General features: G+C 41.3%; 1 protein-coding gene across 3 annotated transcripts in view; it reads right to left on the bottom strand.

Moving 5' to 3' along the window:
- Nucleotides 1–817: 817 nt before the first annotated feature.
- Nucleotides 818–14,856, bottom strand: part of Grm1 (glutamate metabotropic receptor 1) — a 376,580-nt gene continuing 362,541 nt past the window's right edge. Inside the window, exon 8 of one of the 3 annotated variants that reach the window (XM_076859661.2) lies at nt 818–1,766. In XM_076859661.2, coding sequence (XP_076715776.2) covers nt 818–1,766 — 949 coding nt within the window. Of the gene's footprint in view, nt 1,767–9,165; nt 9,227–14,856 lie in introns of those variants that run through there. The other 2 variants (XM_076859662.2, XM_076859663.2) reach the window with 2 other exon arrangements.

Raw genomic sequence — 14,856 nt, forward strand, 5'->3', positions numbered from 1 at the left:
ATTGTCTTGCTTCTCATTCTCTCCTCCCATTGCATTCCCAAGGAAGCACTTTTTGGTGATGATTTTGTTCTTATTCCTGTTTTCCTAAGTAGAGGAAAATCACAGAGCCTTGGGGTGTTCATGCACCTTTCTCCAAGTGCCACAGCAAGGCTGGTGCTGGATGGTAGCAATGGATGAAGAGAGGCCCCAGTGACGGTCAGTTCCTGAGTCTTCTGAAGACCAGGATTCTGCAGGTCCAGCAGGGACAAGGGCATCCAAGAAATGAGTTGCTGTCCCATCACCTGGTCCCTGGGTGTCCCCATTTTCTGGTCCCTCCCTTTCACCTGCCTGCTCTGACTGGGTCGACCTGCTTACTACAAATGCCATGAACTAATGGTCCCCAGAGGTGGTTCTTTTTCTGGCTTGGCCAAGTGTGTGTGGAGATATGTATATATATATATATATATATATATATATATATATATATATATATATATATATATATGCACAATTGTGCAAAAGAGGAGATTATTTTTGTTGATTTTATTTTTTATTTTTATTTTTTGCAATAAAAGTTACATACCATATGGAATTGTGCTTTGTCAGAATTCCCTTTCTTCCTAAAGAAGGCGTTGAAAAATTCAAGAATCAGAATCCTGGCCTGGCTCACTGTTTGCTTGCTATCTTTCCCTCTCTCCTCCAGTAAGGCAGCAGCAGCAGCTTTCTCTTCCTCTCCTCCCCATTTGCCCCCACCCTCTTCTCCTCCAGGCTTGTGCACATCTCTGGAGGGGTTGGAGCTCTCTGGCTTATCCTGCTTCTCCATTCGGACGCCTCCTCCCTACAGGGTGGAAGAGCTTTGCTTGTAGTCCCTCAGGATGACAGAGGCATAGGACACGTTGGGAGGCGTGCAGAGCACCGACTCAGACACTGGGGAGCTGGGCACTGAGCTGCCTGAGGCCACCGAGTCTCGGAAAGGTGAAGGAGGCGTCAGGGCAGGAGAAGCCTCGGGGGTCAGCTTGCTGGCCGCCTGCAGGTCCTCTTCTTCTTCTTCCAGTTCGTCTTCCTCCGTGGTCCCTTCGCGCTCATACACATACTCCTGGAGGAGCTTAAACCTCTCGCTGTCGTCCTCGTCCTCCGCGGGAGGGGAGATGGGCTCTTCCCCGAACGTGCTCAGCTGCAGCGGCAGCATCTGCAGGTGCTGCGTGGGTGGCGGGGGCGGGTACAGGGACCGCAGCCTGATCCCCGGGCCCCCAGGGCCTGCCAGCACCGCATGGAAGTCCGGGATTCCCGCGCCAAAGTTGTTGACCACTCCCTGTAGCTGGTCCATCAGGGGTTTCTGCTGCTGCGGTGGCTGCTGCAGCGGCGGCTGCTGCTGCTGTTGCTGCTGCTGCTGCTGGAGGGGAGGGGGCAAGCCCTTGGGAATGGCCGGGTCGGCCAGGAAGAGAGGGGTCTCCTCCGCTGTCAAGTGGGGCGGCAGAGGAGGCGTGGTCATCGCGGGTGACACGCGTCGGTGCACCACCATGGAAGGGCTGCTGGGAGGGCTGAAGCGAACCGGCTGGGCATCCTCCTCCTCTTCCACGTTGTAAAGGGACTTGGTGCTGGTATCTGAAAAGGTCAGGCTCTTGCCAGAGCCTTGGTAACTTTTAGTGAGGGGCTTGATGACGGCCGTTTGGTTGCAGGCCGTCTCATTGGTCTTCACGTGCACAGAGAGGCGGTGCCACATGTGCTGTCCCTTGGGCACCTGTCTTCCACCTGGTTCAGACCATGACACAGACTTGCCATTAGAACTATGAATAAAATAGAGATGGGTTTATTTGCAGGTGGATTATTCACAGAGAATAAAATACATATAATTCCTACGTATACCCAGCTCAATGTGATTTAATTGTACCCTGCCCTCCAGGTCCTCCCTGCACACCCCAGCCTCCCTTCAGTATAAATCCAACACCAGGAGCAGCATTAACGCATGCCTCTGAGCGGCAAGCGGGACATATGCACCACTCCAAGAAAAGAAATCTGACCCTGGGCAACATTGTTCGGGAGAAAAGCTAAAGTGTGGAGGGGTGTCTGTCTGTGTCTCTCTCTCTCTCTCTTTCACATACACAAACACACACGCACACCCGCACACATGCGCGCGCACACACACACACTTCTCAAAGTCAATAATAAAACAATTATTCAATGTAAACCTTTGAAAGATTCCCAAACTGATGAAGGAAAAAAATATTTAAATCTTAGTTACACTTGGGTGACAGAATGTGATGACTACAGTTTGTGGGAAAAATTAAGACTCATATATAAGTCTAATCCCATGGCCTGTGGAATTATAAAATAGAACCTCTCAGTTGCCCATTCTGCTATGAAGTTATTTCCTATTACCAGAGGGGCACGGGGTACCTGGATGAAAGAGGAAAGTGTAGATGGCAGAAAAACTCACATCCATGATTGACTGATGTGTTCCATACCTTTCCATTTTCTTTTTTATTTCAAAACATTATTCCCGACAAATACAACAGATAACAATTCCTTTAAAGGTCCTGAATCATAGCAGCTAGTTTGGGATTTTTCACACTGGAATTTTCAACTAGCTGTGTTTGAAAAGAACGACGAAGAAGCCTAAGAAAATACTGATGCTCATATTTCGCTTTAGCCATCCACCATAATTTGCTGCAAATGAGACAAAATTAGGATTCAGACAAACTGGCAGTTACTGAGACAGACCCCTGCCTGGATCTCTCCTCTCTGTGCCTACCAGATTATCAAGTTTCATCTTGATGGAACCCTCATGAAACCAACCAAATATAAAATCTTTCTGAAGAAGAAGAAAAAATGAATAAACTTGCTGTATGTATATACCACAAATTCTACCCTGTATATTGCAGTATGGTCTTGTTTTGGGACTTGGTTTATTTTCTGTGTAACTTTAAGCAGATGGCGGTACCTTACCATAGCATCCTATTAATAACATCAGTGTTAATACTTAAAAGAAGTAAGTCATTTTTTCTTCTGTTTTTTAAGAGTTTACTTTTTCTCTGTACCCATTAAAGCTACAGTCAAAGTTGCACAATAAGAACACATTTGAGGGCCTGGGGCTGGGGCTCAGTGGCAGAGCGCTTGCCTTGCATGTATGAGGCACTGGGTTTGATTATCAGCACAGCATATAAATAAATAAAATAAAGGTCCATTGACAACTAAAAAATATTTTAAAAAATTAAGAACACATTTGTGGCATTGAAAAGAATGTGCACATTTTTTTCCCTTAGGTTGGGATTGAAATTGAGGATTCTGTATCATTGTTTTTTGTTTGAAAACTATATGGGAAATGATAAATAATTACCATAATGGTTTATTTAATAATTTTGATAATATAAATGTGAATCACATTAAAAATTTTATGTGATTTTCACATTTATGTGGATGGTAACATTTCATATTATAATCCTGAAAGGTGAAGTGAGCCAAATAAGTACAAATGAGTGTACAAAGTCTGATATTGATTATAAATAGTTCTGTTTACAAAAGGCTCTATAATATACACACACACATATGCATGTATATACACGTATATATGCTATATAAAACAGAAATAACAGCTAAAAATTTTGACTTTATAACTTGGGGGAAAAGATAGTTCTCCCATATATCTGATAATCCATGTGGCATTTTTAATTGTCTGAGAAAATTTTTATTTCTAAACTATTATATCAAAACAAAGGCCATGGCACATGCTTATAATCCCAGTGGCTTGGAAGGCTAAGGCAGGAGGATGGAGAGTTTAAAGCCAGCTTCAGCAACTTAGTGAGGTCCTCAGCAACTTAGCAAGCCCCTATCTATAAATAAAACATAAAAAAGGGTTGGGGATGTGGCTCAATAGTTAAGCACCCCTGGGTTCAATCCCTGGTACCCAAAGCAACAACAATAACAAAATGAATATCTCTCTCTAATATGCGCTTGATATATTATCAGAGAATTTGTGTTTGTAGATGCTAAATTTATAAACTTCTTCTCTATATTGTTAGGATAGCTGACCAGCTTCTGAGATGAGGAAGCTCAAGTACAAGATGGTGGTGTCCCTGGCAAGAACACAGTTAACCAGCCAGCCCAAGACAAAACCGGAAAACACAGTTCCTCTTCTGAGTATAAAACTCTAGATGAACATGCCTCCCCATTTCATTGTCTGCTCCACCACTCTATACACACTATTTTTCTCTATATATTTGATATAGCTCTTCAAGAACACAAAATACAGCTATCTGAACCTTATCCTCCTTAATTTTGCCTTATTAACCCTTCTACTTGAGTGATTTTCACTGCTTTCAATTGCAAAGGAAAAACTTTTTTCTTTCCCCAATATCTTCCCCTCATTATTCACTTTAATAAAATCATTAAACTAAAATGCTATTTGTGTTTTCACTTAATTATGGGCATGTGTGTGGAAAGAAAGAAAGGAAGGAAGGAAGGAAGGAAGGAAGGAAGGAAGGAAGGAAGGAAGGAAGGAAAGAAAGAAAGAAAGAGATCCCTTGAGAGCTGGTCTGCACCTCGTTCAACTCTCAGGCTTAGGACCCAATGAAACATTACCCCAGTCTCTCCATGTATTAGCAAAAAAAGGGTCTCCTAGTATATTTCTGGAAAAACCTTAGGTGACTCCACTCACTTTAACCACTCACTCACATGGGCCGTTTTCCATATTGTGCAGGGGTTCCATGTGGAGCTCTTTTTAAATCACACACGTCCATATGTTAACAGTATTATTAATGATTTTGCAGGCAGATAAAACCACAATTTAGTTCTGTTTTGATGGAACCCAATTTTTATTCTTGTGAAGGGAAATTTTCACTGTGGCTGTCAAAATTAGCAGCTTTTCTTTCCCCTCAGAGTCTTGCTCTAATTTTGCTGTAAAGTCCTGTTTAATTAGGAAACAGATCTCATGCCCCAGGGCATTTATCAGATTACAAAAATCAGACTAACCTTGTTTTTCTTCAAGGACAAAATAAATTGCTTCTTAAAAACCCAAGTTAGTAAATGAAATGCATCATCTCAGAAACTGTAGCTCAGTCTATAAAATCTGGCCCTTCAGAATTACCCATTTCTCACCGGTGGTCCACGGAAAAGCTGAATGGTCTATGAATCCACACATGCATTAAGCATTGTTTTTAGGAAGAATATATATTATGTCTTTGTAAATAATATACTGCTATTTTTAAATGCATGTGTAATCTTTAACCATAAAGTGTAAATAAACTCTGGGAAGCTTTGTTGTGTTCTGTATTCAAACAACCTCTAATAAAGGTAGTTACTATCATTAATTGAGGTAAAGTTTTAATAGCTATGTTGATGTGAGAAGAAAGCATTCTATTTGGAAAGGTTGGGAACCTATTTCTGTGATGTTAAGAAGAAAATAATGTATGAAATATGTGGCACCAAAAAGAAATGAATGCATTTTTTTAAAAAATGCAAGAATACAATGAAATAAGACTTCTATTTCATTCCAGGGAATCCTAATATATTCCCCTTTGGCCACTAGCTTATTCCTTGTATTGTTTAATTTTATTTGTTTCCTAATCTTAAGAAAAGCAGTATGGTTTAGTAAACACCACATAATTGTCACAAAACACCATATCCTCTTGCTTCAACTTCAAAAGACAGAACTCGGGCCTAAAAAAATCTCCTATTTGAAGATCAAATGGGTAAATTTGGGGTAAATACCTCAGGTGGTTAAATATATTTACTGATATTAGAGTTAATGGAGTAAAAGGCTGTAGGCTTAGAGGAAGCAGGGTTGTATAGGATGATGCGCGGTTATCACTTGCAGAGCTAAGCAGGCCTGGGGCTGTGGTTCCAGCTACAAACAGGAACAGGATTTTGCTTTGATTTTTCTTTCATTAGATAAGTATCACAATCCCCCCAACACAAAACCCAATATTTACAGCACTTTAGAGAAGAGTTGGGAGTGGGTGGTGTAAACAGATTAGTATATCTTTGGCATTCAGAGTGATCCTGTCTGTTTTATTTGTTTCAGTAAGTACTAGTTACATCTGCAGAGTACACTGCTTTCTGCTCCAGAGAGGTCTAAAATGGGAATAACAGTGGGTGGGTGTTTCAGATCAGGAGGGAGGCATCCTGCAGAAGCTGCCTGAAGGGAAGGCTTACACAACACCTGTCTCCCTTATGTCCAACTTAAGTCTCTGCCACTAGGCTTAACAACAGATGTAAGGACAGTACCCCAAAAGCCCATGGACAAGGCAAGACTTTCCCATAAGGGAGGGAGACTGACTCCCTGGAATCAGAGGAGGTTAATTTTGCTTTCTCTGGAAGTGAAAGGTGTGGTGCTACCTCTGCTGAAACACAGTGTGGCAGAAGGGGTTGTCCTAATACTCTTGCCTTCACAGACATCAGTCAGCAGGTACTACCAGTTTAGAAGGTGACTCCTCAGGCCTAGGAACTTTTTAAAACCATTTGAGGCAGACTTCTGTTTTCTAAGACAACCCCAAGGGAGTCTGCCATTCAAAGGACTTCAACTGACTTCAGTTCTACTTCTTGAAAGATTTCCAGAAAAATCTGCATATTTAGTATATATTCTACAACCTGGGGCCTATCTGAACATAATTAAAATTTCTCGCTTTTTGACTCACCACTAGTTGTAATGTGGAGAATCTCTAAGTGTGCTTTTGAAGAGAAATGTTTTCTAATTATATGAGATCTTGGTAGTTTCTGTTGTTATTAAATCTTAAATATCTTTGAGAGACTACCTCATCAGAAGCGATTCAGAGAACCACTGTCTTACTGAAATTCACAATATTATATAGTATAAATATTCAGCCCTTCCTTTAGAATCTTTAGAACATCTCCATCCTACATCCTTAAGCAACATGATATGGGTCAAAAGACAACCCGAAGAAAACCACTTTGACTTTATTAGGCTTTGTGCTTTCTTCGATGAACCAATAAAGAAAAAGACATGTACTGATTAAATTATCTCATTGAAGTTAGTGAACTATAGAAGTTTCCCAAGCGTCTTATGGGTACAGGACCTACTGTCCTGAGAAAAGTGCCCAATCAGTTTCAGACTAAAGGGTAGAATTCTGATGGCTACTACATGGTCTTAGTTCAATGTAATCATGATTTATTGACTGATAAAAGAAATTCTGAAGTTTATTTAAGACATCCTCTTGGTACCAGAGCATCCTTTCAGCACAGGTAGATCAGATGAAATTATTCCTTTAGGAAATATAGATAAGCCTGGATTATGTTCCCCTTGAAGGACTTTCAGGTCAAACATTATCATTTACTTTATGCTCCCTGCTACCAGATCTATCATTTTAATTGCAAGATGCACTTCAGCCCCACATGAAGGCCTCACAATTTGCCCTGGAAATATAGGGCAGTTGCATTGCTCTGCTGGGATTATTCCTCAGGGCCAGGATAGATCTCGGCAGACCGTAATGATCCTGATCTAGTTTATTTCCACAAGTCCCTTTGCTCTGCTATTCACAAATCAGTGGGAATGAAGGTCAAGGAAAGAACATATCTTTTTTTTTTTTTTTAATTCTGTAGGAACAACCAAAGCTAAACATATCCATTTTTAGTCTGCAGTCCATGGTTTTAAAGCCACTGATCTCTTCCTGATCCTTTCGAGTCTCAGGCAGGAAAGCTGAATACAACACTTTCTGAAAGTTCTTCAAGACAACCTGTTGGTTGTGCTGACAGTTGTTTTTTTTTTTTTGTTTTGTTTTTTGCTGCCCACCAAGGATGGACCACGTTGGACTTTAACTTTTACTTCTAGACACTCACCTTTGAATCTTGAAATGTCAGTTGATTCTCCTCTCTTTCTCTGGCCCTGCTGTCATAACAAGACAAGCACATCTACCCATCCTCATCAATTTTTTTTGACAGGCAGCCAGCAGCTGTCACAATTAGGATCTCCTTGCTGTGTCCTTGGTCAGACTCACCCCTGGTACAGAACCCCTCAATGCTTTTGGACTTGGGAGAATTACAGAGAATGCACCCAGCCCTGCTCGGAGCGGCTCTGGCCTAGATGTGCAGAGTCCTCCAATCACAGCCTGAAACATACTGGCATGACTACCATATTTGTCCCTCTAAGAACCACGATGATTTGGTGGAGATCGCACTCTTTGATTTTAGGCTTTTAAAGGGAACAACCCAAAGGCAGGCCACGGACTCCCCAGTGTTCTCAACTGTGTGAACAGAAGAGACACCATGGCCCCAATCACCAGCCTCTGTGGCCAGTTTAGTAGCAAACATTTGAACAAATTGGGCTCTTGGCTTTGAAGAGCTATTCAGGCCACAGAGACCTCATCAATGGGCCCCCTCCTGCTGCAGGAATGTGTACCTTTGACTCTCCCAGGAGTTTGAAGGGCTGTAAAGGAACAGCTGAAAATGACCACAGACTCCATGCACAATGAATTGAACATGGTCTATGTTCTTTTGTTAACTTAAAGAGACACTGTCAAGATCTAAAGGTCAAAAATTGGACCAGACATGCACTGTTTTTATCAGACAGGAAAATCTGATAAAAATCACTCAGAATGTTGGGGAAATGACTAATTTTTTCTTAAAAGCTCTTTTTTTTTTTTTTTTGTGGGACTGACAAAACTCTTGTTTTGTGCTCCCTAGAGTGTGGGAGACACCCAGCAGAGGCTCATGCTGGCGCCCACCCCCTCAAACTGACATTATGGAATTCTTCTGTGAATTTAAGCTATGGCTTTTACTTTAATGCAGACAGGATCATTTCAAACATTTGTGCAACAGCAAAAAGGCAAAAAAGAAAAGAAAAGAAAAAGCTCTGTTTGCCAAGGAGAAGCTGACAAATTTCTGAAGGGGGAAAATTCACTTTCGAGCTTGTGAGTAGGAGTCACAAACAAAAGTGAATCTCCAGAATTGAAAAAAAAAAAAATGTTGCATTGAAATGAAAAAAAAAAAAAAAAAAAAGCAAGAAGCAAAAAACTCTGCTAACAACTTGACAGTGTCCTTTTAAGAATGATGGACAATCAAATTAAGGCAGTCGTGCAAACCATGGCACGTACATGAGTTCCTCATTCTTGATGGCATGCACCACATCTGTTTCCATGTTAGAAAGTGGAAAAACCCAGGAGAGAGAAAGCAAGAGGCAAAACACTATATTTTCCATGCAGCTTCTCTTACACATTCACTGCAGTGTGGGGGTTTTCAAAGCTGCACATGTGCCGACGGACATTGGCTGGTGGGCGAGAATTCTGGCTGCCTCTTCCTAAAGATTAAAAAGAAAAAGACACCCAGTGAGCAAGTGGTTATACATGGGTACAGGTATGGTGAGCACAGCACTCAGGCAGTGCCTAGTCCTTGGTCAGGTTCGGGCCTGGCTCCTGCCTTTCTCCTGGTCACCTCTGTCTCCGGGTCCTGTATGCATCCTGCGCTGCCTGCCTATTTCTTACTTCCAGGCTCATTTCTGAAAGCCATGTCAGCGATGTGCATTAATTCTTTTCCCTGTGAAACCATCCCTTTCTAAGTGGCAGATGCTTTTTCTGCTGTGTGTATCTGTCTCAGATTGACTGTTTTCCTTCACTGTTTGACACGCTCCTTATTCTTCTTTGCAGTGGACTCTACACCTCTGTTCTGGTATCGGCTGAATCTTCCCACCCACAACTCCTCTTAAAGGAAGTTTGTAAATTTATATCTGACATTGCAACTTTTAATTGCACTGCTGATTTTTTTCCCATATTGTTTCATCATAGAAGTATGGCTGTCACTTCATATAAAGTCACTCTTGGCATTCACAAGATGAAATGTGTTTAATGGTACAGGGGTAGAGAGCAGCCAGAGACCTGCCTGCTGAGATTGGAGGAGATATGACAAGGGGAGCATGTCATCCCCTTGCCTGGATAGACATGGCGAGGCTGATGGGGAGCCATGGAGTTGGCCTTTACATCATTGGTTGGAATAAAGATAAATGGTTTTCCCCTGTGTCCATCAGAAAGTGGTAGAATAAAGCTATTTTTGCTGCCATGCCACATAAGAGGAGTGCTTGTCATAGGAAAGTATTTCAGGAATGAAGTGCTAAGCATGAACCTTCAGTATGTGCTGTGGGTGATAGGGTTGAGGTTGATTGAGTTTTCAGGAAATTTCTCATATTAGGAAATTGCATCATCACAATTTCCTATAGGGCTCCCCAAAGAACTTACAAATGTTCTCTATGAATCAGCATTTGGCTATCTGCCCTCAAGGACCTTGACAATAGCTCTCTAGTGGCAGGTCCCAGCAAGTCAAAGACCTTTTACCCTCTCCTCTCTCTTTTACCTATCTACGTAGACAGAGGAATGGAAACTCAGAAGAAGGAGGAGGCAATGTTGCAGGATGAGACCATGCTCTTCCCACGCCAAGTCTTTCAGGTTGAGGTCTCACAGATATTAGAAAGGAGAAATAGGAATTTAAATTTCAAACAATAATATGCTGAAATAGCTTTTCACTACCTAGAAGTAAGGGATCTGATCTGAATTTATAAAATGAAATTTTTTTCCATAGTACAGGAGAATATAACATGTAAACAAAATTGATCGATATTTATATTTCCTTTGAGTTTGAGTTATTCAATAAAACTTTTTAAAGGCACATGATAATATACCCAAAACAATTTGAAATCTTATCCAGAAATAAGAAGCTAAGAGGTTACCTGGTGTAACTTCATTGCTGCTGCAATAATACATCTATTTTAGAAAATCAGACAAAGAGACAATGTTTGCTATCTAACTTGCCAAAGTAATATTCCCTGACATTCAATTTGCCCACCATAAATCACAAGTATCATTAAAACAATGAAGAGATGATAAGGAATAAAAGAATATTTGAATATATACATGAGGTTAGTAAGAAACAGGTTTAATCTGTAAAATATTGAAACAGTTCCTCATGAAAGGAAAAAAAAAAAAAAAAACCTTACTCAAAGCATTTGGCTCTGTCTTGCCAAAGTGCTTGCATCTTTTTGCACTTTCTAATTCATTCTGTTTTGGGATAATGTCTATAGGTGGCCTGGTCAAATGGTGCAAAGGATCAAGGGCCCTGAAAGGGCTGGCTTCAGGGGTCTATGTTAAACACAGACAGACACATTGTCCCTTCAACAGCCCTGTGATTGATGTTTAGTGATCTGTGATCATCCTCTTGAAAGTCGATTACTTTTGTCTATTGTAAGTGACAGTGGTGTAAAAATGAAACATGCTCTGGGGACCTGGAAACTCAGCTCATGGATGGTCCCTCATTCCACAGCCTCCATAACTTCCCAGGACAGGTCCTGGACGTTTTGTTCCCCTGCCACTGGAGTCCCAGCCTATCTAGCCTCCTCTCCTTGCACAGGGATCACCACCATCCTGGACTGCTTGAGGGGACCTGGGGACAAGCCCCAGGAAGATCAAGGTCTGGTAGCATCTTGAGGAGATGAATGACAGTGGCCGTCTCTCCCTGGACTTGCAGTACCAACACATGTTTGGCAGGAAACATGCTGTGGTAGAGGCCAGTCTCATGCTCATCCTTGATCCAGATGGTTCAGATTTCCCTGTACTTTTGTTGCATACCTGTTTAACATGGTCTGGGGCAGGAGGTGTGTGGAAAAGGGAAGCAACTAGTTCAGTTTTCAGTTGCTCCAGCAGTGACTGACAAGAGGGGTTGTTGGCAGTGCTGTGCCTGTGCAAGGTGCAGAATGGGATCTGCAGTGCCTAGAAAGGACTGCCTCTGCACTGAGAGTGTCCTCGCACAGTGAACACAGCATTCAATGGCAAACACAAAACCCCATGACACACACACACAGAGAGGGTAAGCTCAGATGTTAATGAAAAAAGGCATGATATTATATTACCTTTAACACATCCCCTGCTTTACAGACCAGGGACCTCATGTTTTCACTTTGCACTGAATCTTGGAAATGATATAGCTGGTCCTGTCTGCTGGGGCTGTATGATAAGAACAAGGGGGCTGTCCTGAAGTCTAGAGACTTGACCTGCTGACTTCAGCGCAGGGGCAGAGTGCAACATTCCCTGGGCAGCATCTACTCCTCTGTGTCTCCAGGGGACTGGGACAAGAAGCTTCACCAGCCTCGGTTTTAGTTTGCTTTTTGTCACTGGGACCAAAATATCCAACAAGAACAACTTAAAGGAGGAAAAATTTATTTGGGGATCATGGTTTCTGAGCTCTTAGTACGTAGAAGGCTGACTCCATTGCTCTGGGCCCAACATAAGGCCGCACATCATGGGGGAAGGGCAGTGGAAGAAAGCTGCTTGGCTCTTGATGGGGTTAGGAAGCAGAGAGCCGGTAGGGAGAGACCCGAAGTGAAGATGCACCCTTCCAGGGCAAGTGCCCCCAGGGATTCCCCCTCCTCCAGCCATGCCCCACCTGCGGACACTTACCACCCAGTCCTTTCAAATTAAGATGGAGGTATTAAGTTACAATTGTCACAATTCAATAATTTTGACTTTGAATTCCTGCAGAAACGGGAACTTTAGGGGGATACCTCCTGTCTGAACGATAACAACCTCTGTCTCTGACGTTGCCTTTTGGAACCATTCCCGCAGTCCGTGACAGTTCTATGATTCCTTTGGGGGCTTTAGCCATATTGACAGCCAAGCTTCACACAATCACTCTAAGTAATCCCAAAGCTATCTTAATTAACTATTGATTGAGGTAGTTGGATAGAATAGAACATCTTCTTCATGGTCCCATGTCTTTAATCTCTTTCACTTTGCATTGAAGTGAAATATAAATGAGCCCTGCATACAGATTTTGCTTCTAGAAAAGAAATGGTTTATTAAAGGTTACAGGCAAAGACTTGGAAACTCTGATGCCCAAATGGCCACTTTTTCAAACTACATAAAAACCAAGAGAAGGAGATTGACTTCAGGGTATTTTTAGCAATATGTAAACCACATATCCAACCAACCACAGATTCAGCAAGCTAGAGCAAAATCTTGGAGGGAAAATGAAGCATATGGGGGCTTGTCAAATATAAGTCCCAAATCTGTGCTTGAATCTTTTGGCAGAAACTGGATTTAAAGAAACCTTGTAAGTTTAGCTAGAAAGATTCCTCTTCAATTTCTTCTGAAAGTGCTAGGGTCTTTCTCTCCTCTTTCTCTTCCTCCCTCTCTCCTTTTTTCTTGATTTTTCTTTCTTTCCTCTTCGTGCAAACTCACTGCTTTTCAAACCCCAAAGGAGTATACACAGCTTTCCCCATTTATTTTCAGTGTGCAGATAATATTCTTCTGTGTAACAGCATGTCACTCTCAGGGGTTACTTAGCTCCACATGACTCTGTCTTAACGTGTCATTTTGTTTACATCTGGTCATCCCTCCATCAGTTTCTGTGTCAGGAGTCAGCCTTTAAATGGAACTTGAGAAGTGGTTACAAACAAGTTTTATTCAGTGTAGTGTTAGCAACACTCACTGGTCAAGGATCTGGGGACCTGGCTCTCTCCTGTTCTTTCAGACTTGGCCATTCCATCTAAGAAGAACTGCTGGAATAGCCCATTTGAAATTGCTTCCAAATGGCAAAATACTGCTCTAGTTGAGACCCCCACTTTGCATACCTTTCCTCTGAAGGATGTAGAAGCAAAGACATCCACAAAGAACAAAGCAACTTAACCTTAGTGTGGACTCAGATTATGCTAACTCAGCCTCTCCAACTTGGCCTTCCTTTTATTCATCGACTTTAGCCACTTTCCTTACTCAAGACTTTCAGTAACCTCTTGTAGAAAATGAACTGAATTTTATTTTCTCTTTCTCCCAGAACTTTTTTGTTTCCTGGATGAAATCAGTGACATTGAATGGATATGTCAGGAGCAGGCAAAGGCACAGTGTGCAGTCAGGATAGCTGTCCGTGTCTGAAGCTGCGAGTCTTTGGCAGGGTTGGAGGTGAATCTTCTTTTAGCAGAGATAAAATGGTCTAGACAATTCCAGATGGTCAGTCTTAAGGATATATAAAGCTCACCATGGAAATAATAATGTGGCTGCTGTCCAAACTAATCAGAAAGAATGACAGCAACCACTCAAGACTGTTTTAGCAGAGTATGGTCTCTTTTTTGTTGTTATAGATAAATAAGATAATTTGTGCTTCTGAGTTCTTTCCAAAGCCAAATGCATTTTTTCCCCTGGTATCTAAATTTTAGTATTTATTCTCAGCATTTGCCCCTCAGAGTGGAGAAGGGAGCTCTGGCTGTGTATATAGAGCCTCTATAAAGACTAATTTCTTCCACATTTCCTTTTAACATAATCTCTAACATAGTGTGTTAAGGTTCTTTATATAAACACAAATTCAGTCTTTCTACTATAGAGATAAAGTACTATTTCATTAAAATTCTTATTTATTAACATTTGTGAGCTAATGAGAGACTAAACAACCACAACCATAGTTTTGTCAAATATTAACATTTGCCTCACTGAAATCCTCTTTCTTTTGAAAACATTAAGGTCAAGTTTAAAGCTTTTATGTATCACTATAAATACTAATTCACTCCTTTTAAAAAGAAAAGTTAGCGTATTTTATCACTTGGAATATTTGAATCTTTTACAACATATATGTGTATTAATAAATAATATATGGCTCATTTATCATATTATTAGATTTTATACACATAGCATCGTTGTCTTTTTACACAGTATTTAATTGATAGATGCAGCTCTAGTTCATTACTTATATTAAATTGTATAAATAGCACACTATTAAAAAAAACACCCTTTCTCCCACTGATAATCTTTCAGGATGTTCTGGCATTTTGCTCTTTTAACTAGTGCTATGGTGAACATACTTAGGTATTTCCCTTTGCACACATATGAGAGTTTTTTAAGTATGCACATAGAAGTAGAATGGATAGACTATTGTACATGTACATCTTTGTAACATTAT

Source organism: Callospermophilus lateralis, chromosome 6 (genome assembly GCF_048772815.1).
Source record: "Callospermophilus lateralis isolate mCalLat2 chromosome 6, mCalLat2.hap1, whole genome shotgun sequence".
NCBI lineage: Eukaryota > Metazoa > Chordata > Mammalia > Rodentia > Sciuridae > Callospermophilus > Callospermophilus lateralis.